Here is a 27,340-nt window from a genome sequence, read left to right as displayed (position 1 = left end):
GGCACAGAGGTAGAGTTGAAACAAAATTAACCAGGAATTGACAGCTTTTGAAGCTGGTTGATGGTCATATGGGGGTTCATTCTATTATTTTCTCTGCTTTGGCGTAAGTTTGAAATTGTTCAAAATAAAATGTTTTAAAAAATAAAAAAAAGTTAGTTAAAATAGTAATGATCATCCTTAAAAAACAAAAAGAAATTGGTGGAAGAAAGTCATTCTCAGCATTGCCACTTGATTCAATGAGTGAAAAAAAAAAAAAATCCAAAACCAGCCATACGTCGTCTGGAGCCAGCTTGGTCTTGGTTAGTTGGAAAACAGGAATGTTCTCCAAGGTTAGTAAACTGTAATGAGTTCCACATAGTTTTCAGGCACCAGAGTTTACAAATCACTGCAGTTTGATTTGTAACTCCATTCACATGGCCACAAGAAATACAGCCTGTGCCGATTTTCCCCATTATTTGCTTAGCCAAACAATACTTTTCCACAACACAGCCCTGCAATCTCAAACACCACCCAGGGACGCCATTTTACGACCCTTGGCACCACATGTCCCCTCCGCCGTGTTTTCACAACTGCAACGTTCCTCCTTTTAAAGTTGGCAGAAATCAGCAGCCCTGCGTTTCTTGTTATTACTCCTAACGTTTGTTGCTTCCAATGGGGAACGTTTTCTTCTCCGAGAGGCTTTCACCTCCGCCAGGCCTGTGCCTCTGCGGCCCAAGCGCTCTTCCCTTCCAGCCCTTTCCCCTTTCTCTCCACAACCCTTGCCGGCTCGGCTCCCACGGAGCCCACGCGGCCTTTCCTGCCCTGGCAGCGCGCGTTTTTCAGCCCCTTCCATCAGGTCTGGCCGAGCTGGCCGCCGCGTTCCTTCCCACGGCCTGGCGGGGGCCTGCGGTTCCACCAGGCAAGGGGGCCCCGAGACAGGGCCTGGGCCTTGCTTGCTGCCCTTTGACTGGACCCCCTCATGAGAAAAATTCCCTGGCTAGGGTTCCTCTTGTGCTGGGTGGAATCCAGGCCTTCCTCAGCTTTTCGTCTCCTCTGATCTTGGTGGAGGCCGCCTGAAGAGTCCAGTTCTCCCCACTGTCTCTCCCGCCCGGACGGCCAGGCGGCTTCTAGGTTACTCGCGGGCCAGCTCTGCTAGTGCCTGCTTCACATCTCCCTCCTGCTCTGCTCTTTGCAGCTTTTTTCTATTTTAACTACGTTGGAAGTGAAGATGCTTCATTGTATCCACACCCGAGGTTGTTTTTTATTCTTGGTTTTTGTATCCTAAAAACCATTTAAATGACACTTCTCTCCTATTTTTAGAAAGGTCTATAAACACTGCACTTCCAGGATTGTTCCTTTTTCTCCTTAAATCCTGTGCCTTAGCACTTGCAGTCTTCTAAGAGTTGCTTTTATAGAAATTTTTGTTGGCTGGCTTGGAATACTTTCTATTGCTGTGCATTTTTTGAGCTCACCATGAGCACACTGAATTTCCTCATCAACCCCGAGAAAAAGTTAACACAAAGTGAGACTTAATTTTTAAAAAGAAATGGAGACAAAGAAGTCGATTCACCTAGATTACAGCTAGTAACTAGCCAAACCCCATTCTCATTCCACACTCCTCAGTCCTGATTCCTTTACACGTTCACTGCGTATAGGTTTATTAATCACTCATTCTGTGCAAGCGTACATCCAAGTCTAGACCTGAAAATGAGAGTTTATCTAAAAATTTTAAAACAAGATTTTTAAAAGAACAAAATACCTACTTTTCCTCTCTTAGTAAAGTGACAGGATCACTGATACTGACTTACTTCGGTATAGGTGCTTGGATTTCATTGTAAAATTCTCACTCCCCGAATATATGGCAGAAATAAAACTCTAGACCATAAGCTTTCATTCGATATTGGTAATTCTTTTCATTCCGATTGTTGTAAGGGAGGCCCCTCTAGGACCAGACAGACTGTGCACAGATCCCCCAATGCTGCTTAACTAGTTGGGCAAGTTAATCAGCTTTTCAAGCCTATTTCTTCATCTTTAAAATGAAGATAATGGGTTTGTTACATATATAAAGTACTAAGGATGGTACAAGGCATCTGGAAAGCACTTAATATAGCTCCCTTTTCTTCCCCTGTCAACTGGAAATTTATCATGTTATTAAGAGTGAAGAGTAAAATGTTTTAATAATAGGCAAACAAATCTCATTCTTTTTCATCCTGTATCAAATTGTCCTGGAAACATTAGAAGTAAGTGACTAAGCATAGTTTAGTTTCAAGCCTACTGTTTGATTGATGTGTCAGTGAGAAATGAATGACTAGGTGGCATGCAGTGAAAGAATCCCAAAAAGGTTGTAATCCACACCCTAGATAATCACGGGCAATTCATGGAAAGTTGGATAAAACACTAGCTCAAAAATATTTATTGAATTTTAGAAAATAACCCTACCATATGTACTTGCTTTCCTCTTTGCCCTTACTGCCTTCAGAGTAAGGTAACATGAATTTTTAAAAATGATTTTAAAACATGAGTTTTAAAATTATCTTTAAAAGATTTTTGTTGAAACAAAAATTCACTTGCCTTTCTTTTGGGGGAGAGAGGAAAGTAGCTTTCCTACTTGTTTGTTTGTTGTATTTTAAGAGGGGTGGAATTATTGATTTATCATTACACCTGCCCCACTTCAACCTAAGATTAGAAAATGTATAATTTCAAGATCTTCAGAGCAACAGAATGATGTTATTCCAAATCAGAGAGAGATTTGTTAGGAGATCAGCAAAAGCTTTTCGTTAAAAAATGGAGCCATTTGCCTGCCCACACTGTTAATGAAAGTAAAATGTACCTTTTGGTACAGGAACTGATTTCTAGTGTGTAAAATCTATTCTATTCTCTGATATGGAATGTTTGCATGTCATTAGCCAGCCCTCTGTGTTTTCACAGTATAGATATGACCACCTTCTATTAACTGAGCATATACTAATGTGTATAGGTTCAGCCTTTATTAATGGGATAAATGATAGATGCAAAACACTTTTAACTGCAGCACACCATACAAATGTTCATTCCAAAATTGGGAAAAGCATATTATGGATTCTTGTTTTTAAGCGTAGTTACTCATGTTCCTGAACAGGTCATATTTTGGGGGTGGCCAAATATTTTTTTGTAATGATGCCTGGCTGTTAAAAATGCTTTTTGCTGAGACCTAAGAAACTGTAGTGTCTATTGTTATTGGAAAACATATTCACCTAGATGAGTGGTATTTTAAATTATTCTTTTTTTATCATTAAATGTAGGTGTCAACATATAGACTTTGCCTTATTTTTAGAAAGTTTGGGATTCATGGGTGACAAAAACTCAGAAAACGATTTCTTAAAAACAAAATTGCTTTTTTAGTAGTATCTGTTTCAAAGACACTTTGGAGCAATAACATTTTTTAAGTAGCAGAGAAGCTTGTTTTAAGTAACACGGGGAAAGATGTGACCTTCCATTACAGTGACAGCACTTAGCCATAATCACCACGTCAGGAACATTTTCTTTGCAGGTGAAAGACAGTGAATAAAAGAATTTATTTGACAAAGCCTAGGACTATTTTGAATGGTCTCATCCTGAGATATTTATCAAGCAGGGACCAACACTTTGCAGACAATCGTGATTTTTCCCTACTGCCATCTTCAAAAGTGCTACCTTTGACAGTGATAAAAGTCACCTCTTAGTCTCAGTGGCTGAACAATTGATCTAATTGTCTTCACTGTTCCCTCTTTTCTATCACAGAATCGGAAGACTTTTTGATGGTACAGAGCCCATTGTTTTGGACAGTCTCAAACAGCACTATTTCATTGACAGAGATGGACAGATGTTCAGATATATCTTGAATTTTCTACGAACATCCAAACTCCTCATTCCTGATGATTTCAAGGTGAGGGATCCATGTTAAATCACCAATAGCATAAATATGTGATTTTTTTATGTGCTCCAAAAACATATTTCTAGTTCTACATTATTAACATACACCATCTCGAAAGGTGCCAGAGTTCTCTTTCACATGGTTATGCTGTATTCATGAAATAGTGGATATGGTCATTAAACTTCTACATGACTAAAATAGGATCGCTTTGCATTTAAAGAATTGAATTATAATTCCCTTGAACAAACTGAAAAGGAGTTGATTAAATTCAAAGCTCATTTCTGATATGTCTTAGAGAGCTAGAGAATAAAAGAAAACCTTCTTAGCTTAATGAAGACTTCCCCTCCCCGCTCCCAGAAATCGAAAGCATACATGAACAGTAAAATTTTAGAATTGTTCCCTTTACAGTTAGTAACAAGTGTTAAGGTTAGTCACGCTGAGATAGCCCACGTTGTGCTGGTAACTCTAGGCAATGGAGTCAGACAAGGAGAACAAATAGAAAGTGTTAATATTAGAAGGGAATTCACGAAAATGTAATTTTTGCAGCTGATAATGTTTCTTCAAATGGATGATTCTAAAGAGCTAACTTAATGCTATTGGAACTTATAAAGAACTCATTAAAGCAGCTCAATTCAGGATCAGTATACAGTTTTTTTTTTTTTTTTTTTTTTTGAGACGGAGTTTCGCTCTTGTATCCCAGGTTGGAGTGCAGAGGCGTGATCTTGGCTCACCGCAACCTCTGCCTCCTGGGTTCAAGCAATTCTCCTGCCTCAGCCTCCTGAGTAGCTGGGATTACAGGTGCCCACAACCACGCCAGGCTAATTTTTCATATTTTTAGTAGAGATGGGGTTTCGCCATGTTGGGCAGGCTGGTCTCAAACTCCATACCTCAGGTGATCCGCCTGCCTCAGCCTCCCAACATGCTGGGATTACAAGCATGAGCCACTGTGCCCGGCCAGTCAATAGCCTTTTTAGAGAATAGCAAGAGCCAATTGTAAACTATCATAGAAAAATATACAGCAAAAATTATAACACCTAGGAATAAACCTAACAAGAGACAAGCAAAGGCTGATTAAGAAAACCACAAATCTCTCCATACAACTGTAAAACAGTTGAATAAATGAAGAAACATTCTAGGTTCCTGGATGGGAAACCTCAATATTGTTAAGATGTCAGTTATCCTCAAATTATTCTGTATAGTCAGGACAAACCCACTTAAGTAATAGATTTTTCAAAATGAAATTTGAACCATTTATAAAGTTTGTGTAGAATAAAAAAAAGTGTAAGGATAGCTAAAAAAAAAAAAGTATTTCTGGTCATAGTAATGGTGATAAAGGTGGGTAATGTGGATGTGTCCTACCAATGTCAAAACAGACTTTTGAGCTATATTAATTTAAAGGTGCTGACAGCACTGAAATATACAAATCAATGGAGAAGAGTAGGGTCCAGAGATAGATGTACAGGTACACAGGAATTGGATGTACTGTAAAGGTGGCATTTCACATCAGTGGGAAAACAAAGCAGTAGTCAGTAATAGGCGCTGAGACGATCAGCACTGAGACATTTGAGGGAATTGTAAAGTCAGAGCCCTGTCCTACATCATAAATTCACAAAATTTCAAAAATAAATACAAAAACAAAGGCAATAAAAGTATTAGGAAAAAATACAAAGAAATTTCTTTTTTTTTTTTTTGAGACGGAGTCTCGCTCTGTCGCCCAGGCTGGAGTGCAGTGGCCGGATCTCAGCTCACTGCAAGCTCCGCCTCCCGGGTTCACGCCATTCTCCTGCCTCAGCCTCCCGAGTAGCTGGGACTACAGGCGCCCGCCACCTCGCCCGGCTAGTTTTTGTATTTTTTAGTAGAGACAGGGTTTCACCGTGTTAGCCAGGATGGTCTCGATCTCCTGACCTCGTGATCCGCCCGTCTCAGCCTCCCAAAGTGCTGGGATTACAGGCTTGAGCCACCGCGCCCGGCTCTGAAATTTCTAAAAGTATAATTTTGAGGCAGAAAGGGCCTGTCTAAATGAGACTTCCTACCCAGAAGCTATCCTTTAAAAAAAAAATAGTTGAGTTAAAGACATCATATACAAATAAAAGATAAGTGTCAGACCATAAGAAATATTTGCAACAAAAGATGAATACCTGTCCTAAAAGATCTATCTTAAAAATCTGTAAGAAACATACAAACAACCCAGTGGGAAAAATTTTTTAGCTATGAACAAAATTTTCCCAAAGAAAAAAACAGAAATTGGCATTAAACATTTGAAAAGGCATTCCGTCTCTTTTGTATCAAAGAAACAAAAATAAAATGAGATACTCCCTTTTATCCATGAGATTGGCAAAATTTTAAAAGATGTATAATATACAGTGTTAGGGAACATACAGTGTGGTTGGAAGTAAAAATCATTAAACATTTTTGGAGGACAATTCAGCAGTAAATATTAAAGTTTCAAATATACATACTCTTTGATCTGCTAGAAATAGTCACATAAATATGTAAAGATATTTATATGTAGGCTGTTTATTATAGTCATGTTTATAATAGCAAAAACTGGACTTTCTAAAAAAGAAAGTTCAGCAGTGGCAAATGGTTACAAATATTATAGACTATCCATACTATGGACTAGTTTGAAAGATGTGTTAGATCTGTATCTGTTGATATGTGCGGGGGAAATCCCATAATTCCATGATTCAGTGAAAATATTAAGTTGCAGAACCATATGTATAGTATGTTTCTATTTATGTAAAAGATCAGGTATGTATGCATATATAAATGCATAGAAAAAGATCCAGAAGGGTAGATCCCAAGTTCATGAGAAGCTCAGGGGCCCCTTATTTATCTTCTCCTTCAGGATTTTAAACAGTGGGGCACATGCCAAGGATTATTAGCCAAATGGAAAAGAGAGCACAGAGGAGTTGCATCATGTGCACATTTATTTTACATGGAAACAACTATATGCAATTGGCAAGAAAATAGAGAGAGTGTAATAACTGCAGCCAGTGAATGAGCTTCCCTCAGCCCTGGAATGAGCCTGAGGAAGGCACAGGAGCCCACTGCTTCCAGCCAAGGGCAGTTCCCAAGGCCCCCTCAATGGCGTGCATCTCACTGCACTGAGCTTGATTCCAGGGTTTGAAGACATGCGGGCTTGGTTTGTGCAACATGGCTCCTAAGCAAAAGCCGCTTCATCAGTAGTGATCTCTTCCAGCTCAGGAAAGGAAGCATATTGAGGAGCGATTTCTTTTTTATTATTATTATTGTTGTTGTTATTATTTTATTTCAAGTTCTGGGATGCGTGTGCAGGACGTGCAGGTTTGTTACATAGGTAAACATATGTCATGGTGGTTTGCTGCACCTGTCAACCCATCACCTAGGTATTAAGCCCCGCATGCATTAGTTATGTATCCTGATGCTTTCCCTCCTCCTACCCCTACAGGCCCCATTGTGTGTTGTTCCCCTCCCTGTGTCCTTGTGTTCTCATTGTTCAGCTCCCACTTATAAGTGAGAACATGCAGTTTTTGGTTTTCTGTGCCTGTGTTAGTTTGCTGAGGATAATGGCTTCTAGCTTCATCCATATCCCTGCAAAGGACATGATCTCGTTCCTTTTTATGGCTGCATGGTATTCCAAGGAGCAGTTTCTAATATGGTACCTTCCTAGAGGCTGTTCAAGGATAATTTTCAACGTAGTGTATACAGTTTTTTCTTGGCATGACAACTTTTGAACCTCTTTCCTGCCTTTTTCTCCGTGCTACTTTATTAATTTGAGCAAAAATTTTATCCAGGGCTCTCAGATCATAGCTGAATTAGACAACACTCTGCAGGCCCAAGGCCAAAGTGCAGTCTCTACCTCCAGCCCTCAGTCTGCACCTGGGGTCACACACTCTCAGACATGATCAAGGGAACTGACTGGGTTTAGACAGCAGCCCCACGTCTTCGAGGCCACGGCTGATGAATAGCATAGTTGAAGAGAGCAGGCCAGCATCCCACAGCAGCTGCAGGTGAAACAGAGAGACCTAGGGAGAGAATGAGGTCTGTTCTCAAAAGCAGGTGCTTGCTGCACGTGGAGACAGGAAGAGGAGTCAGGAAGCTGGGTCCCTGCTCAGGGCACAGATTCCAGCAGTGATCGGCCACTAGTCCAACCTGGCCCCACCAATGTCAGGCGCTCCCCAGTCAGCTCTGGACCCTTTCCCACTTTGGGGAGCAAGTAAGCTCTTGTAGAGAGAAGGGCCAAAGCATGATGTGGAGAGGTGGGGGAATGACTTCTTACTCTCTCATCTTTTCCTAGAGGAAAGGCAGTGGAATTGGAAAGGGGTAAGGGAGAATATTTCACTTTTAGTTCCATATGCTTTGGTATGAATTTTATCATTAGTTTTTAAAATGAGCAGGCATTCACATAGGACTTAGGTCATTAAAATAAAACAATAAAATAACAATTTTAAAATAAAGTTGTCAAAAAAGAAGTCAAGTAGTCACAGCTACAGACATGTATACTAGTAAGGAAAAACTGCCATAGGATTTCATATTTTTTGCTAAGTTATATATAGCCTGGACTTCATCAGGAGAAGGTTTGGTTAGTACAGATATGAAAATCACCTCATGTTTAGCTGATCGCATTTCCAAATACTGACCCAGAATCCCTGCCTGGATAGTTCATTCGCTCTTTAAACTTTACATGCCCAAAAATGAGCTCCCTCTGCCTGCCTCCCCCTCTGCCACCACCACCACCAAGAACAAAATCTGCTCCTCTTCCTTTGTATCCTATCTCGGTAAAAGATGCCAGATCCACCTACTTGCTCAAGGAAGGAACCTGCAGTCCTTCTGGACTTTTTCCTCTTCTTCGCCTCCCACACGTGATCTGTCAGTGCGTCCGTCATCTTAACCTCCTGGACGCATCGCGAATCAGTCCACTGCCCTCATCCTACCTCCCTAGCCCAAGGCCCAGCAGCTCTCTGGACTCCTTGGAATGGCTTCATAATTGGAGCCCACTCTCCCACTCTTAACCCCTTCTTGACTCATTCTCTGCATGGAAACTGAGACACTTTTTTAAAATGCAACTTTTAATTTTGACATCATTATAGATTTGCATGCAGTTGTAAGAAATAATAGAGATGCGGTGTTACCCAGCTCCCCCCAGTAATAACATCTTGCAAAATACTATCACAACCAGGATGTTGACACTGATACAGTCAAGGTTCGGAACAGTTCCATCACCACAAGGATCCTTCCTCTAGTCCTTTGACAGTTACACCCACCTCTCTCTCTCTCTCCCTGCCACTATCTCCTACCCCATCCCTGACCATGTGACACTTTTTGAAAAGGATACTGTATCAGGAGTTGCTCCTGCTTGAAACTCTGCAGGGACTTTCTCTTGTTCCTGAAACTGTGGAATGAAGAAGATAGACTTCGTCTCAAAAAAAAAAAAAAAAAAAAAAAAAGAAGAATTAAAGTTAGTTTGACTCAGAAGTCTTACTAAGGTCCTACACAGGATTTCAGCCCACAGCTTGTATACAGGCGGTGGAGGTTCAGTACATGGAAAATCACATGATGCTTGCTCAGATGCCACAAGCAGAATACATCGAGTTTTGGGTGTAAGAGTACAGCGTGTTATAGATTACAGAAGCGTCCTCACCAACCTGTCAGACGTTATCTCATATGGAAGAAAAGGCAAGGACTAGGGTCATGTATCTCTTAAGGAATGTAGTGACTCAGGCAGGAGACCTGGGGGGGCCGTATGCTCGGCTCTGTTGTGTCTTCAAGGCATTTTCCTGGAGAGCTGCACGTCCTCCCAGAGTCAGAGGGTCAAGCAGAAATGAGCAGCCACGGCTTCTTCCATTCATTCCTCTGTCTCACAGAGCAAAGCACCACATCCCTGTCAGAGCCCACAAGGCCCAGAAGGCTCTAGCCTCTGCCCACCTCACCCACTCTCACCCTCCACATGTCCCTACAGGACTTCTCTCTGTCCCTCAGACACACCCTCCTCTTGCCCCCTGACAAACGCCCCTCTGTGCGCCTACACAGCCATTCCCCTGGCCTTTACTAGAATTCAGGACTCATCTTTTTCACCACATCCCCCAGCAAACCTACCTAGGCCCAGTGTAGCTTAGGCTCACCTGTACCCCCGATTCTCCATGCACACGCAGTGCGTCTATCACTCACTGTGCAGCACCATCTGGCCGGCTGTGAGGTAGGGATGCTTCCGGCCACGAGAGTGGGAACAGCCAATGAACAGCAGCTTACACTATTGGAGATTCATTTTTCTCACGTGAGAAGTCAGAGGCCTGTGGATGTTGGCAGAGGTATCTGCCCAGCAATGTTATCGAGGACCAGGAGGCTTTCTGTCTTTTCGTTTTGCCATCCTCAGTGTTGACATTCTGGCCTCATGCCTGTCACCTCAAGATCATATGGTGACTGCATCACGGCACCAGGCATCGCCATTCCAGGCGTCACATCCTCAGTCAAGGCAGGAAAAAGGGGCAGATAGCTTTTCAACTCACAAGACTCTGTCCTTGTCAGACAATTCCACAGAAGACTTTCCCTTTGTGGCTCATTGGCCAGAATGGAGCCTCCCCTTGGTGGCTGAGAAAGGGATTTTTTTTCCCCGCTTATTTTTAGCCTCTGTAGTAAGAGAAATAGGCAAGGGAGAGAGGTTGAAATGGCTGTTGGGGAAGCTAGCCAGCAGCATCTGTCCCACACGCTCAGCACCTGCCACATATTAAGCATGTAAATATTTGTGGCGTGAGTGAATGAACGCATGGATGGGTAAATAGATGAGTGGAGTGAGGTTCACATTCAAACTAGGCTGTGGCTCCCACCAGTTCATCTGAAACCTGCTGATCTACTTCCTGATGTTTGGACTCTGGATATTTTGTGTATATATCTTCACTTCCTTGCCGCATTTTATAAAGTTCTTGCAGTCAAGGACTTTTTTTTTTCTTTTTTTTTCTTTGAGATGGTCAGTGTTGCAATCTTGGCTCACTGCATCCTCTGCCTCCCAGGTTCAAGCAATTCTCCAGGCAGGGACATTTTTATGTTTTTCCAGAGGACATTGTGTGTTGGGCACATAATCAATGCTTAGTATTAATTCATTGAAATACAGCAAAAAAGGGTTAAAAGAGATGCAGGAAACTGCAATCTAAATATGAGTAGGCAATGCACTTCTTTTCAAAGTTATATAGGACTAAGTAGAAAATACAAAACATGTATATAATATCATCATTGTGTGCTGCTTATCAGAATAATATTAATTTATAATTCCCATTATTAAAAAGGATGCAGGCTGCAGGGAATCACAAACGAATATATTGGGAATTACAGTTAGAAATGATAATAGCCATTCATTTTTAGTTGCAGTATGTTCCAGAAACTGAGCCAGGTATTTTAGGCATGTAGTTTGGTTTAACGCTCAGCACATAAACCTACATAGCAGTCGTTATTTCTCCTCCAAGAGCATTCAGGTTAGATGCTGGGGAGGGAAAAACTTCCACACGGAGTTCAGCTGTGGCCGGTTTCCTTAAGGACTCACCCGCCCACCTGCCGAGGATTGGCACAGCTGCTTCTCTGCACCTTTTGCGTGCTTCCTGAGGATTCCAGAGCCTTTAAAGACCTGCTATTTATCAATCCTAAGTACCAAACACACCCTTTAATTGGCTAAGGATTTAGCTGTAACCCACGCTTGAGGAAAAACAAACAAAAGCATGTCAAATGAAACTCACGTATCCCAGGGCCTTAAAACATTTCCCAGAGAACCTCTGGGTGACAGGCTGTAAATTACAGTACCGGGTGTTCTGGAACCTGGGAGGGTCAGCGGAAGCTGAAGGGGTCCTTCCGCTCTGGTGGCTGGTGATGGAACTGCATCAGCAGGAGCAGTGCAGTTTACAGGAGTCACAAATACAGGTACACAGAGGAGCTTTGAGTCTGCGCGTCCCGAACAGTACTATTGGTGCTTTCTTCCTCGTCAGAGTTTTCTCTTTTACCTGGGAGGGACATGGTTTTTGGGGTCTTTTGGTTTCTTTGAGGTCTTGCTCTGTCGCCCAGGCTGGAGTGCAGTGGCGCGATCTCGGCTCACTGCAACCTCTGCCTCCCGGGTTCAAGCAGTTCTCTTTCCTCAGCCTCCCAAGTAGCTGGAACTACAGGCGTGTGCCACCACACTCGGCTAATTTTTACATTTTTAATACAGATGGGGTTTCACCATGTTGGCCAGGCTGGCCTCAAACTCCTGACCTCAAGTGATCTGGCTGCTTCAGCCTCCCAAAGTGCTGGGATTATAGGTGTGAGCTACCACGCCCGACTGGGACATGGTTTTTTGCGTGAGGAGAGAATCTCTTTCACTAAGTTTGCTGGGGAGAATGTTTATTGATTGCCTGCTTCTCTCCCTAGCCATTTAATACTGCGTGAGCAAGTGCATGCAATCCTGAAAAAAACAAGATCCTCCACTCCTAAAATCTCATTCTGCAAATGTGCTGTCCAAGCTGGATACCCATTTCATCTTTGAGATAATTTCATATTTTAGAACACCATTTCAGTGGCAGCCGCTTGTGTCCTGGCTTCCATGGAAAGCTGTTGAGATCTGTTCTCTGCATAAGTGATTGCAGAACTTTTCTGCAGTGTTTTATTATGGATATGACTGCCCCTCTTCCCTTAATTTTCCCCTCCCTCCAGTTTTACTGATTTGCTCATTTTTGCTTTATGCCCTGCACATGCACATGTACGCATGCATATTCACACATGCACATATGTGGTTGCAGCTCTCAGCACACCAAGAGTCTAGAGCTTTGGCCCCATTTTTTATGGAGAACCATACAAATCTCTCTCTCTCTCTCTCTCTCTCTAGCCTTGTATCTTTAATGTTGTCTTTGGTAAGTGTCCCCCATGTTGCTCACATCTTTCATGTTCTATCTGTATGAATGTCCACCATTCCTAGACATAGACAAATTTTCTGGCAGGCAGCTCCCAACTTACCTAGCCCTGGATATGTTCAAAAGTCTATTGGGTATTTTTTAAATTAATTAATTAAAAAAAAATTTTTTTTTTTTTTTTGAGACAGAGTCTCGCTCTGTCACCCAGGCTAGAGTGCAATGGCACGATCTCGGCTCACTGCAACCTCCACCTCCTGGGTTCAAGTGATTCTCCTGTCTCAGCCTCCCAAGTAGCTGGGATTACAGGCACCCACCACCATGCCCAGCTAATTTTTGTATTTTTAGTGGAGATGGGTTTTCACCATATCGATAGGCTGATCTTGAACTTCTGACCTCAGGTGATCCACCCACCTCAGCCTCCCAAAGTGCTAGGATAACAGGCATGAGCCATTGTGCCCAGCCTTAAAAAATTTTTTTGAGACAGGGTCTTGTGCTGTCACCCAGGGTGGAATGCAGTGGTGCAATCATAGCTCACTGCAGTCTCAGCCTCCCAGGCTCAAGCAGTCCTCCCGACTCAGTGCCCCCGAAGTAGCTGGGGCTGCAGGCTTGCACCACCACACTCAGCTAAGTGTTTTTTTTTTTTTTAATTTATTTTTTATTATTATTATACTTTAAGTTCTAGGGTACATGTGCATAACGTGCAGGTTTGTTACATATGTATACTTGTGCCATGTTGGTGTGCTGCACCCATCAACTCGTCAGCACCCATCAACTCATCATTTACATCAGGTATAACTCCCAATGCAATCCCTCCCCCCTCCCCCCTCCCCATGATAGGCCCCGGTGTGTGATGTTCCCCTTCCCGAGTCCAGGTGATCTCATTGTTCAGTTCCCACCTATGAGTGAGAACATGCGGTGTTTGGTTTTCTGTTTTTGTGATAGTTTGCTAAGAATGATGGTTTCCAGCTGCATCCATGTCCCTACAAAGGACACAAACTCATCCTTTTTTATGGCTGCATAGTATTCCATGGTGTATATGTGCCACATTTTCTTAATCCAGTGTGTCACTGATGGACATTTGGGTTGATTCCAAGTCTTTGCTATTGTGAATAGTGCCGCAATAAACATATGTGTGCATGTGTCTTTATAGCAGCATGATTTATAATCCTTTGGGTATATACCCAGTAATGGGATGGCTGGGTCATATGGTACATCTAGTTCTAGATCCTTGAGGAATCGCCATACTGTTTTCCATAATGGTTGAACTAGTTTACAATCCCACCAACAGTGTAAAAGTGTTCCTATTTCTCCACATCCTCTCCAGCACCTGTTGTTTCCTGACTTTTTAATGATCGCCATTCTAACTGGTGTGAGATGGTATCTCATTGTGGTTTTGATTTGCATTTCTCTGATGGCCAGTGATGATGAGCATTTTTTCATGTGTCTGTTGGCTGTATGAATGTCTTCTTTTGAGAAATGTCTCATATCCTTTGCCCACTTTTTGATGGGGTTGTTTTTTTCTTGTAAATTTGTTTGAGTTCTTTGTAGGTTCTGGATATTAGCCCTTTGTCAGATGAGTAGATTGCAAAAATTTTCTCCCATTCTGTAGGTTGCCTGTTCACTCTGATGGTAGTTTCTTTTGCTGTGCAGAAGCTCTTTAGTTTAATGAGATCCCATTTGTCAATTTTGGCTTTTGCTGCCGTTGCTTTTGGTGTTTTAGACATGAAGTCTTTGCCCATGCCTATGTCCTGAATGGTACTACCTAGGTTTTCCTCTAGGATTTTTATGGTATTAGGTCTAACATTTAAGTCTCTAATCCATCTTGAATTAATTTTCGTATAAGGAGTAAGGAAAGGATCCAGTTTCAGCTTTCTACTTATGGCTAGCCAATTTTCCCAGCACCATTTATTAAATAGGGAATCCTTTCCCCATTTCTTGTTTCTCTCAGGTTTGTCAAAGATCAGATGGCTGTAGATGTGTGGTATTATTTCTGAGGACTCTGTTCTGTTCCATTGGTCTATATCTCTGTTTTGGTACCAGTACCATGCTGTTTTGGTTACTGTAGCCTTGTAGTATAGTTTGAAGTCAGGTAGCGTGATGCCTCCAGCTTTGTTCTTTTGATTTAGGATTGTCTTGGAGATGCGTCAGCTAAGTTTTCATTTTTTGTAGAGACAGAGTCTCACTATGCTGCCATAGGTTGATCTCAAACTCCTGGGCTCAAGCAATCCTCCTGCCTCAGCCTCCCAGGTGTGAGCCACCACCACATCCAACCTCTATTGTTTATTTTTAATAACGTTTTAATATTATAGAAGAAGTACATGTACATTGTAGAAAATTTAAAAATATAAACAAACCAAAAGAAAAAAAAAAACTATACCATATGTTCCCACCACTCAGCTTGCCAATGGTAAAACATTAGTGAGTAGCCTTCTGGATCTTTTCCTGTGCTTATTTTGGACAATAACCTTTACCTTTCCATTTTCAAAAAAAAAAAAAACAATTATTTCCTCTAAGTCCGCAATTATATTCGAGTTTCCCTGCTTGACCCCACAATGCCTTTTACAACTTGCTGGAGACTGGGCCTTGTCGTGTGTAGTTTAGCTCATGAATCTATCCCCTGATTTCCTGTAAACTGGAAGTCATCTCTAAAGACATGATGGGTTTAAGTTAGACATGTTGGGGAGAATACATCACAGTGATGCTGTTTGCTTCATGTTACATCACAGTAGCAAAGGCATGTGGTTGAGCCACCATTAATGATGCTAGGAATGAACTGATCATTGGATCAAGGTGAGTTGCATGCTCCTTAGGCTGCAATAAAAACGATCTCTGTCAAGCTCAGAGTAACATTTGGGGCCAAACAATTCTTTGTGATGGGGGTGTCCTGTGCAATGTAGGGTTTTCAGCAGCATCCCTCCCTACCCATCAAATTCCACTAGCACCCGCTTCCTGGTTGCAACAACCAAGAGTGTCTCCAGACCTTGCTAAATGCCCTCTAGTGTCAATATTACTCCCGCTCGAGAACCAGTCGCCAGCTTAAGGAAAAGTTAAAGGGAGTATTGACAGGAAGCGCTTACTAGTTTATCTCATAGAATTAGTGGAAGCTTTCTCTCAGGGGTGGAAACACCAGGACCGCCCTGAGGACTTCAATTGCAGGAGCTGCCATTAACATGTGCCAGTCTCAGCAAGCCCAGGGCCTCTTTTCCCTCCCTTGATCCTACAGAGACACCATCTGATTGGCTCGGCTTGGCTCCGATGCCTGCCCTTTAGCCAATGTGACAGCACACACATTGCTTCTAGGTCCTCATTCCTGTGGGTAGAACTTTCTCAGAGAAGGCAGAGTGGCAACCTGGGTAGGCCCCCACTCACTGGAGTTTCTTCACCGGTACTTGCGGGAGTGCCCACTCAGGACATGCCCCAGACCACGGCCTCAGCTGCCGCCACCGAGGCTGTATCTGTGGTCTGTTGACTGGCACTGTCTAGTACTGCCCATGCCCTCTTTTCTCCTCCCAAGGATATTTTCCCGGACGCAGGACTGGGAGGATGGGAGAGCAGCCAGCCGCAGCCCCGGCACCATCTCCGATGGTGTCTCTGGTCCCCACCCTCAGCACGGTCTAGACATCAGGCCTAGCTCCTGTGGTGTGGCGTCCTCGTGACTTACCAAGCCAGGGTGTTGTTTCAGAATGCTGGTGGGCCTGCCTTCCGTCCCGCCATCAGCACCCTGGCACGACCACCTGTGTGTGCTTCTGTCTGTAAGATGGGGAGTGGAGACAGTGACAGGGCATAGACGGGACACTGCTGCTGCTTCCATTTCTTTCAGTAGCCATCAAGACTAATCCTAGTCTGGGTATCCTTGACCCAGGAAACAAGAGTAGTCAGGAGAAGCTGGGAGTCAGTGCCCCTGGATGGGGAGGGGACTGCCTGGTGAGAAGTATCAAGTAGTGGCAGGAGAAAAGGGGCACATGGGCCAGTCCCTCCAGGCTTTGAAGAAAAGAAAGAATGGGCCAGGCATGGTGGCTCACACCTGTAATCCCAGCATTATGGGAGGCTGAGGTGAGCAGATCGCCTGAAGTCAGGAGTTCAAGACCAGCCTGGCCAACATCGCAAAACCCTGTCTCTACTAAAAATACAAAAATTAGCCGGGCCTCGTGGCGGGCGCCTGTAATCCCAGCTACTCTGGAGGCTGAGGCAGGAGAATCTCTTGAACCTGGGAGGCAGAGGTTGCAGTGAGCCAAGATCATGCCATTGCACTCCAGCCTGGGCAACGAAAGAGAAACTCCATAAAAAAAAAGAAAGAAAGAAAGAAATTATTCCAGCTCAAAGGAGTATGACAAGCCAGGGCAATGAAGAGCTTTAGTACCCCAAACACCGAAAACACTGCAGTGGCCACTCCCCCAACCTCCCGTCCCTGACAAGAAGAACAAAATCTTTACAACCAAAGGAAAGTAAGTGCTGCAGAGATCTGTCTTTTCTTGTGATGACCACTACTTGGATGCTGTTTTGGAAATGGAAAAGGTAAAATCGTCTCATTTTCTTGGCACCCCTGCTTTGTTGGTGGTACCCCTGATACATAGGTGCCCTGCCTGCTAGGGAACCACCCACTGCCGAGGGTCGGAAGAGCAGGATCCCACTGCCCTGAGCCTGGGGATGGGGAGAGCGAGAGCCCCTGGGAGGTATTAGAGACATTCCCCAGAGAAAAATCCTTTTTGTGCTCACGGTGCCTTCCATGGCATCTGGCACCTACACAGGTTTTCAGATGAAATAGGTGAACAGTTGAGTTGCCTTTTGAGTGTTAAGGACCTGTCAGCTACTGAGTAAAACCTCAGGTACATTCAGAAAATAAGCCTTTGAACTGTTTTGCGGAACCATTGACTGTGAGGGGAAGTTTGCCCCAGTCCTCAGAACCTGTGAATACGATGCTTGACATGGCAAAGAGGACTTTGCAGATGTGATTAAGTTAAGGGTCTTGAGATGGGGGGATTAGCCTGGATAATCCAGGCGGGCTCTGTATAATCACAGGGGTCCTTATTTGAGGGAGGCAGGAGGGCCGGGGTTAGAGAAGATGGGATGAGGGAAGTGATGTGCTTGCTGGCCATGGGCCAAGGAATTCTCGCAGCCTCTGGATGCTGGAAAAGATGAGGAAGTGGATTTGTCCCCACAGCCTCCAGAAGGCAGGCATCCCTGCTGGCACCATGACTTCGGCCCAGTGAGATCCATTTCCGACTTCTGACCTGGAGAACTGTAAGGGGATACATTTGTGTTGTTGTAAGCCACCAAAGTTGGGGTGGTTCCTCACAGCAGCAGTAGGAACCTGTGACACTGAATGTATCGTTTTCCTCCCTCTAGGGAGGTTGTTTTCTGAACTCCAATTATTTAATCAAGAAAGAAGTTTCAAAACCCGGCCTGTTTGCGTTTTGGAGTCCACCACCCGTGTCTGTTTTCTGGTCCCATGTACCTGTCCTCAGAATCTTAGGGAAGCTCATATGTAAAATGACTGTAAATCTTAAATTATTTAAAAGTATGTATTCAGGCCGGGCATGGTGGCTCATGCCTGTAATCCCAGCATTTCAGGAGGCCAAGGTAGGCGGATCACCTGAGGTCAGAAGTTTGAGACCAGACTGGCCAACATGGCGAAACCCTGTCTCTACTAAAAATACAAAAAATTAGCCGGGCGTAGTGGCAGGCGCCTGTAATCTCACCTACTCGGAAGGCTGAGGATGGAGAATCGCTCGAACCCAGGAGGCAGAGGTTGCAGAGAGCCGAGATCATGCCACTGTACTCCAGCCTGGACGACAAGAGCGAAACGCCATCTCAAAAAAAAGAAAACAATATTCTAAGATTTTGAAATGATTTAAACATGATAATAGGTCTGTGAGTAACTGGTTTCCCTTTAACTGTATATGGGGCTAAGCAAGAAATACGGATGGTGCTTTTTTTTTTTTTTTTTTGATGGGTCTTTCTTGGTCTCCTAGGCTGGAGTGCAGTGATGCAAACATAGCTCACTGCAGCCTCAACTTCGCTGGGACCACAGGCCCAGGCCACCACACCCAGCTGATATTTTCACTTTTTGTAGAAACGGGGTCTCCCTTTGTTGCCCAGGCTGGTCTGGAACTCCTGGCCTCAAGTAATCCTCCTGCCTCCGCCTTCCAAAGTGCTGGAATTACAGGTGTGAGCACTGTGCCTGGCCAGATGGTGCTTTCTTAATCACAGAAGATAAAATGGATATGGGACCAGGGCAGAAGAGTGACAGCAGCTAGCACACTCTTGAGTTGCTTTGCTGAAAGCTCATTGCTCAGAAGGGAGGAAAAGTGGATGTTGTGAATTCATTTCCTTCAGAAACACAGGTGCTGAACCTGCTGCTGCCACATAAACCCCTGCCTATTTTCACCAAGAACCTTGGAAACAAGAGACCAGTCATCTCAAGTTTATAAAAGCCCCAGAAAGGACATTGCCAGATTAGAACAAAGGCTTAAGGAAAGATTTCTGAAGATTCAGAGGCCTGAAGGAAATAAGCACAAGGCCAGAGAACCTAACAAAAACACACTAAACTTTAAAAACCATGGTACTTAGAGAGTCAAGTTAAATGATCCCGTTTAAGGAAGGAAAGGAGGTTTCTAAAGACAGCAGCCAGCGGGACTGACTCTGCTTTGCAGGTTCATTTCTGATGAGCTGAAACTGTGAGCGGGTGTTAGGCAGGATAGAAAGACAGACACAAAGGAGCCTGCCAAGAAAATGAATGGCCAGCGTGCACTTCACCGTGTGCAGAAAATGGTAACGCAGCAAGAAGGACCATTTCAGTTCTCCAGCCGGCCAGTGCTTAGAGGCAAGGCAGCATGGTGAGCGGCCCCCGGAGAGAAGCACGAGCACTCGGCTGTTCTCTGTCATCTGCTCCCCATGGCGCAGCAGTGGCTCTACTCTGGAGACCAGATAGAACAACATAGTAAAGGAAAAAATGGAGCCAGGATGGTCAAGAGAGGATAAAAGAACACCTGGTGGCTTAAAGCAGTTCAAGGTTAGGCCCGTGAGACTCTAGCCCAGGGGCAGCACGACCTTCATAGGAGTGCTTCTGAACTCTCGCTTTAATAAACCCTAGCAGGATCCCCGAGTGGTCACTGAGCAGGGCCAACATCGGAAAAGGGCCAGTGTTTCTCGACTTTTCCAAAAGTAGGTAACAAGGAATTGGAGCAACATCATGTTGCGAGCCTCACTGCCCATCCAGGGCCAGACCTCAGAGTGGATTATTAAACAAGTGGTTTGTGACCCTAGAGGGAAGAAAAGATGGTGAGGACTCGGGGTCAGCGTGGGGAGGACTTCTAACCCCAAGTTCTGTTAGCTTCATTCACTTCATTCACTTTGGACACATTGGGAGATCAGGGCTTTGTCCGCCACCACGCCCAGCTAATTTTTGTATTTTTAGTAGAGATGGGGTTTCGTCATGTTGGCCAGGCTGGTCTCAGACTCCTGACCTCAGGTGATCCACCTGCCTTGGCCTCCCAAAGTGCTGGGATTACAGGCGTGAACCACCGCGCCCAGCCGATAAGTGGCATTTTCACTGGAGTCTAGATCCTTCCTTGTGCTAAATTTTGTAATTAAATCTCACAAGAAAATAAAAAGCAATAGCATAAGTTCTCACTTCTCTTTCTTGTGTAACTCTCATTGCCGTTTTAAAATCTTGAGAGCTGTCATCTTGGTAACTAAGTATTTAGGTCAGTATCTTAGAGTTGGTGTGATGCCAAGATGACACAGGCCTGGAGTGGGGATCCCAGGTAGAACCAGGAGGAACCTGCAGTGGCTTCCCCACTCCTACCCCTCAGGCTGGGCTAGGGGCCCTGGTTCTGCCCTGTCTTAAGAGTGGCCACACCTCAGCCTAGTTTTCAACTCCTTAAAGCAAAACAGTATCTCCTCTGGGTCAGGAGGCTAAGCAGGTAGAAACATGTGCAAGGAAGATTTTCAGAGCAATGGGCTCCTTTCCTGCAAGGAACCAAGACTCCTGTGGTAAGGGGGTTGCCAGGAAAAGGACAGAATAAAGCAGCAGCCCATTCCACTGAGATGAGTGTCGTCATCAGCATCGTCTACTGGGTCCGAGTTTCTTTATATGGAAAGTGGATTACCCACCTCAAGGCCGCCAAGTACTCTCATCTCTCCATGCTGTTTTCTCTGGAAGTGTTGAATAATGCCCCTACTGCTGCTACTGCTATTGCTTGATTTGTAAGAGAAGAAGCGAAGTGCAAAATGAAAATAATTATCCCATGGTCATCTTCTGCTTCTCATGCTCTAACCCACCTGGACATCAGAGGCCTCTTTGAGGCACTCGGACCACATGTTTGCAACACTGGCTGTCGTGCAGGCACCGGGCATCCCCTGCCAGCTCTTGCCCATGGACGGAAGGCACAAATGCCTGTGTCAGCTGATTAAAATGTTCTCAGTCAACGTGTCTAGACAAGTATCCACTTATCTTACACCCAGAAATGATTGTGGCCATAGCTACGTTTAGCCATAACATTGACCTGCTTGTTAACATTGTTCCTGAGTTGCTGCCTCCCCCTCATTCTCTTTTGTCTTCCCATTCAGTGGCTTACGTGTGTGTTTTAATACCTGTTTTGTTAGATTTTTGTTTCAATTCAATAGATTATTTTGAGGCTGGAGGAAAGGAAACCATGCCAAAAGACCAGGTGTTCATGCTTTCAGAAATGCAGAAATGGACAGGTTTTCTTTACTGCACATCTTGCAGGAGTCAAGGCCTAATGTTGTTTATGTCTCTGACTCTGTGATGGCAGCTCCAACAGGTGGCACAGGGCGGTACACTAGCCTTCCAGATCTCCACCAGCCTCCCCCGAACCATCACAGATCAACACCCAAGTTCAAGTAAAAGCCACATGCCCCCCCTCCAGGTGCCCATCCCCGCCTATCTCTAGCCTCATATCTCTGTCCCACACACTCCTGTAGCCACCAAAGGTGACCCGGAGCTTCTGATGAAGGGTACCTGTTGGCAAGGTTGTGCCTCCCCTTGGTCAATGTATGCGTTCCATCCAAGAGGACAGAAATTGGGTTCTCACTGACACAATCAAACTTGAAATACCCAGAGACATTTTTTCTACTAAAAGAAACAAGTCTTGGGTGAATCTTTTCACATCTCACTTTTCTCATCTGCAAATGGGAATAATAATGGTTCCTAATTCACTGGGCAATGATGAGGGTTACAGGATTTAAATCATGTAAAAAGGCCTGACCAGCCCTCATCTGCTTAGCTCCTTTTATCCTCACTGAATGAATGAATGCAAATTGAGCCTCTATGAACCTGTCGCAAATGAAAAATGCACATGCAGATTTGATTATTGACGTAACAAGAGGTGGAAAAAATCACCTCTTAGATGTGGACATGTTCAGTACTTTATGTTTGCAGTTTGCACTGTGAAATACTTTTTTTTTTTTTTTCTCCAGGACTACACTTTGTTATATGAAGAGGCAAAATATTTTCAGCTTCAGCCCATGTTGTTGGAGATGGAAAGATGGAAACAGGACAGAGAAACTGGTCGCTTTTCAAGGCCCTGTGAGTGCCTCGTCGTGCGTGTGGCCCCAGACCTCGGAGAAAGGATCACACTAAGCGGTGACAAATCCTTGATAGAAGAAGTATTTCCAGAAATCGGCGACGTGATGTGTAACTCTGTCAATGCAGGCTGGAATCACGACTCGACCCACGTCATCAGGTTTCCACTAAATGGCTATTGTCACCTCAACTCAGTCCAGGTATAGCATTGTTACACACTGTGTGGCATCAAATGTCACTCTTACCGTTGTCACTTAACCTTGCCCTCACATAGTGCCTTTCCTCCAAAAAGCTGAGAAACTCACTCAGTGACACTTCTGTTGGGTAGGTGAATTATCACCCTCTACAGCAGTCATTCCGTAAGTCTTGTGATTATGCCAGGTGCTGGGATGAGCACTGGAGATACAGAAGGGACAGATATAGAACACAACAGCTGAGCATGGTGGCACACGCGTGTAGTCCCAGCCACTCCAGAGGCTAAGGCAGGAGGATCACTTGAGCCCAGCAGTTCAGGTTCAGTGAGACAAACAGAGAACAAGATGGACAGCTCTGTGTTCATGGAACTGCATTGTGGGAGTGGAGTGGGAGGCAAACAGTCAACATAAATATATTGCCCAGGAGGTGGTAAGTGGATTTCTGGGGTAGAGTATGCTGGGCATATTGAGGACTATCTGGAAAGCCAGTTTGGCTTGAAGAAAGTGAATCAGGGAGAGAAAGTGCCCAGACAGGAGGGAAGATCAGGGACAGATCATGGAGAATCTTGTTAGGGGGTGGCAAGTGCCCTAGGATTGTTTATTTTGGCACCTTTTGGTTTTGGTTCATTTGTGTATGTGAGCCAAATGGAAATCCATTGGAGGGTTTTGAGCAGAAGGGAGAACTGACAGAACTCGTATTTTAAAGTGAACACTGTGACAGCAGCTAGAGAACAGGAGAAGCGAGGAGACCGGGCAGCAAGCTGTGGTACAAGCAGTTGAGAAGTGTCCAGTTCTGAGTGTCTGGAGGGTAGAGCTAATAAGGTTTTCTGACGATGGCTGTGGGTTGTGAGACAGAAGCCCGGGATGACTAAGATTTTTGACAGAGGAACTGGGTGAGTGGAACTGCCATTTCTTGAGATGGAGAAGTCTAGGGGAGCAGGAGATGTGGGGGTGGAATTCAGAACTCAGAGGCTAACATGTGCTGAGCACTGACTCTCTGCCCTACCCTGGGCCAGGGCCTGAACATGCGTTGTCTTCTTACAACCCTAACAGGTAAGCACTGTTAATCCTCTCTGTCTTTCTGATGAGAAGGCAGAGGCGCACCTGGGTCTCGATTCCAGCTCCGTGTGACACAAAACCGTTTGAAGTCAATGGAGTGAGGGTTCTAGTTTTTTCCCTCTTTTTAACTGGAATGGGCCCATGAAGTTGTTCAGTATTTAGTCAGCAGAACCCTTCCCAAAGCACAGAGACTCGAAGCACCCACTCTTCCGTGCTGCCTCTTAAGGATTGTTCTATGACTATTTATAACTCTTTAAATGTATGAACAGATGTCTGAGAACAGAAGAGCAGAAAATTCTGGCAGAAAATGTTCCCTAAGCATGCTAGCGGAAGGCACATGCTCCCAGGCGGCGGGGCGGCCGCTGGGTCGCTGGGTTCCGGAGGACGGCATTCGCGTTCTCACCTGTGTGGAGAGCGCCCCCTGGAGGTGTGTGGCGCTCCCGCATGGCCCTGCACAGCGTTCCTGAGACGGTCTCAGCAGTTTAAACCTCTTTAAAGCCCAGAAAGCCGGTCCCCTTCCACACAACAGCCTGCCCTGGCTGCCACTGGAGCAGACAGAGGGGCAGAACCATTCAGAGCCAGGACAGGAAGGCCTCGGCCACACCCTGGGGCCAGTGAATAATGATCGTCAATTCATATGCTTGACAGTTTCCCACGTCAGATGTGGAAATTTTCATCTGGATTAACGTGATCGTATGACACAGCCATGACCTACCCTTGCTTCCTGCTCCACTGACCAAGAAATAGTCACCAGCCTGTGGGCACGCAGAGACTCTGGGATAAGGCTTATGACACCCTATACCTCACTAAGTTGTTATATGATCACTCAGTTTAAGGAACTTTGCTGTGAACGTGTTGTTTCCAAAGTAATGGCTCCATCAGCTGTTTGCATTACACTGAAATAAGCTTTTGACCACATCCAAGGTAACATTGGATCACATTGAATAATTATCACATGATGCCTATCGAACTCCGAAGAAGAGCTTAGAGATTTCCTCCTGTTAGCATTTAGTGACCTTAAGACTCAAAGAAAAACGGACATCGGGGTTAGGTTCTCTGCTGTTCACAGCTTCCTCCCCTTTGGATTTCCCCTCCTAATCATGGCAAGGAATGTTTTCCAGGGTCTGGTTTGGCCAAGCAAGCTGGAGTGCCTCTTGCTGAAAGCTGCATTCCTGCCTCTGCTGGGGAATACGTGGAGGGAGCTGTTATTCGTCTTTGTATCTACCTGCCACCAAAGCACGTCTTGATTTTGAAATTAGGGATTGTTTTCTTCCTGTCCTTATGCTGACGGGTATCATATGCATTGTGAATTTACCTACAGAAATAGCGCACTGCTGGGTAGAATGTTAATTTTGTTCTCATAAGGACTTTGTGTGTTTTTTTAATTTGCCAGCACTTGAGGTTTTAATTTTTAGAAAACACACTCTCTTGCTTTCCAGTCTCATCTAGTAAGCTGTTTTGCAACACAGCAGACTATATTCTATATTGAAGTAGGCAACTAAAAAATAATTTTTTTAAAAGTAAGGATTCACGTTACATTGACTACATTTCACTTCCTTCCAATAGAAGTTTTTTTGAGGTGGGCGTTTTTTTGTTTTTTATGGTTTTTTTTTTTTTTTTTTAAAGTTATGACTGAATCACTTTGCTTTCAAGGTGGTGTGGAGGTAATTTAATTATATTCAGAACTCTGGCAGGAAATATTTGCAAGTCTAATAATATTTGTTGGATTCCTAAAGAAACAGAATGCTCCAGATCAGTTTCCTGTATTTGTGTCTAAGAGTCACAGGTACTGTTTCCTGCATTTAAGAGTGTCAGACATGTAGTGCCAAACCCGGGAATCTTGCTGGCGTTAGGTATTTGATTTCAAAATTAAGAAACAGATTCTATGGTTTACATTTGTATAAAAAGTTTAGAATATCTTTATTTTTCATACATTTTCTTATATGTAATCATTGTGCTGATTCTTGTCTCCTTGAATGCATGCAGGGAAATACATCTGTTTCAAATGCTACAAACTTGAAAATCTGTAGATAATCCTCTAGTGTCTTCAGTAGTCCCTTTGTTCTGCTATTGAAATTATATCAATCTTCCAGTTTGAAACATATATATTAACTTGGTGTTAGGAAACTCGAACAAAGGCGGAGTTGAGAATACAAATGAATCACTGGCTAAGTAAACTTTGCCATCACTGTCCTTTCCAGACTTATCATCTCATAGGATGTATTTTAGTGATAAATGAGCTTTGAAATGTGAACCCTCATTTTTGACAGAGAGGGCAGCATTGCGTATACAAAAAAAACAGGTTTGAGGCCAAACAGACCTGAGTTGGAAACCCAGTTCCATCACTGACTAGCCATGGGCCTCAGTTTTCTCATCTATAAAATGGGCCTAACACCACCGAGTGTTGTAGCTGGTGTGTGTAAAGCAACCATGTAAAGGCACATTTTAGGCACTAGAAATGCTTACTTCCTCTCTCCTGCCCGTTAATCCAGGATCTTCCTTTGAGAGGAGCAGCTCACAGGGACATGGGTGCTGGATGAGATGAACCAGAGCTGCGCATAATCTCAAACTTTGGGGTGTTTATGTAGCCATAGGATTTACCTCACCCCTAACTGGATGCTTGTCTTGTCCTCGCAGGTCCTTGAGAGGTTGCAGCAAAGAGGATTTGAAATCGTGGGCTCCTGTGGGGGAGGAGTGGACTCGTCCCAGTTCAGCGAATACGTCCTTCGGCGGGAACTGAGGCGGACGCCCCGCGTACCCTCCGTCATCCGGATAAAGCAAGAGCCTCTGGACTAAATGGACATATTTCTTATGCAAAAAGGAAAACACACAAAACCAATAACTCAAACAAACAAAAAAGGGACATTTATGTGCAGTTGGAACAGCAAACCAAGTCCTGGACCTAAAATCGAATAAAAGACACATTTATATCCAATAGAGACCACACCTGTATTCATATGGGAACAATTGGAATAGTGATATCCTCAAGGTGTAAAAAATATATAAATATATATATATATATATATATATATATATATATATATATATATATATATCAAAAGGTAGGAAATGCAAAAAAGAAAAAAAAAAGGTGATAGCCGCAGTTGGTGCTGTGATGGCCGTGAAGTGTCCTAGGCCTCCCGAGGTCTCTGACTAATAAACAAGCCATGAGCGGTGAGGACACAGTCTCCTTACAGTTTCCATTGCCAACAGCCATCCATTCTTTCTTTTTCCTTTGTCTTTTTCCTTTTTTTTAAAAAAAAAAAAAAACCAAACACCTTGAATCCAGTTTTTTTGTATATGGAGGTTCCACGTCCCTCTTTAGGCTGGGACCAGGCGGGACTTCAGAAAAACCCTCATGAGCACATTGCAAAGATGTTAGACATGAAATTTTACATGTAGTTTGTACAGAAGTCACACTTTTTTGTCCGCCTCACAGATGTGAACTCTACTTTGTTTTAAAACGGATCAGTTTTGCGAAGGGGCCAGAATTATTCCTTGTTAGAATTGCTCCAGTTCAAGTCTGCTGCTTTCCTACAATTTTTCAAATTTTATAATGTATTAAATACAATAAACTCTGTTTAAAAAAGATGGTCTGTGTGAAACACACATGTGGGGGTGAGGCTGGATTAAAGTGAAATTTTTTCTTTTTGAAATTGTCCGTGTTGAGCATCAAAAAGAGGCTTGAAAGCCGGGGTCAGTTTTGAAGGCAAAACCTACTAAAGGCTAAGGATGTCATCACCTGTTCCAGACAGTGGTCTTCTGACTCAGCAAATGTTATTTCACGTGCTTTGTGATTCTGCATTGGTTAGCAAGGTAA

At 44.0% G+C, this 27,340-nt stretch overlaps 1 protein-coding gene across 2 annotated transcripts in view; it reads left to right on the top strand.

Moving 5' to 3' along the window:
* KCTD1 (potassium channel tetramerization domain containing 1) overlaps nucleotides 1-26,455 on the top strand; it is a 96,753-nt gene extending 70,298 nt beyond the window's left edge. For both annotated transcript variants that reach the window (XM_025365656.1, XM_025365655.1), the window contains exons 3-5: nucleotides 3,739-3,883; nucleotides 22,162-22,467; nucleotides 26,158-26,455. In XM_025365656.1, coding sequence (XP_025221441.1) covers nucleotides 3,739-3,883; nucleotides 22,162-22,467; nucleotides 26,158-26,316 — 610 coding nt within the window. In that variant the 3' untranslated portion in view covers nucleotides 26,317-26,455. The remainder of the gene's footprint in view (nucleotides 1-3,738; nucleotides 3,884-22,161; nucleotides 22,468-26,157) is intronic.
* The last annotated feature ends 885 nt before the right edge of the window (nucleotides 26,456-27,340 follow it).

This window comes from Theropithecus gelada, chromosome 18 (assembly GCF_003255815.1).
Source record: "Theropithecus gelada isolate Dixy chromosome 18, Tgel_1.0, whole genome shotgun sequence".
NCBI classification, from domain to species: domain Eukaryota; kingdom Metazoa; phylum Chordata; class Mammalia; order Primates; family Cercopithecidae; genus Theropithecus; species Theropithecus gelada.
The sequence above is the reverse complement of the archived record's forward strand: the minus strand, read 5'-3'. Positions and strand labels throughout refer to the sequence as shown.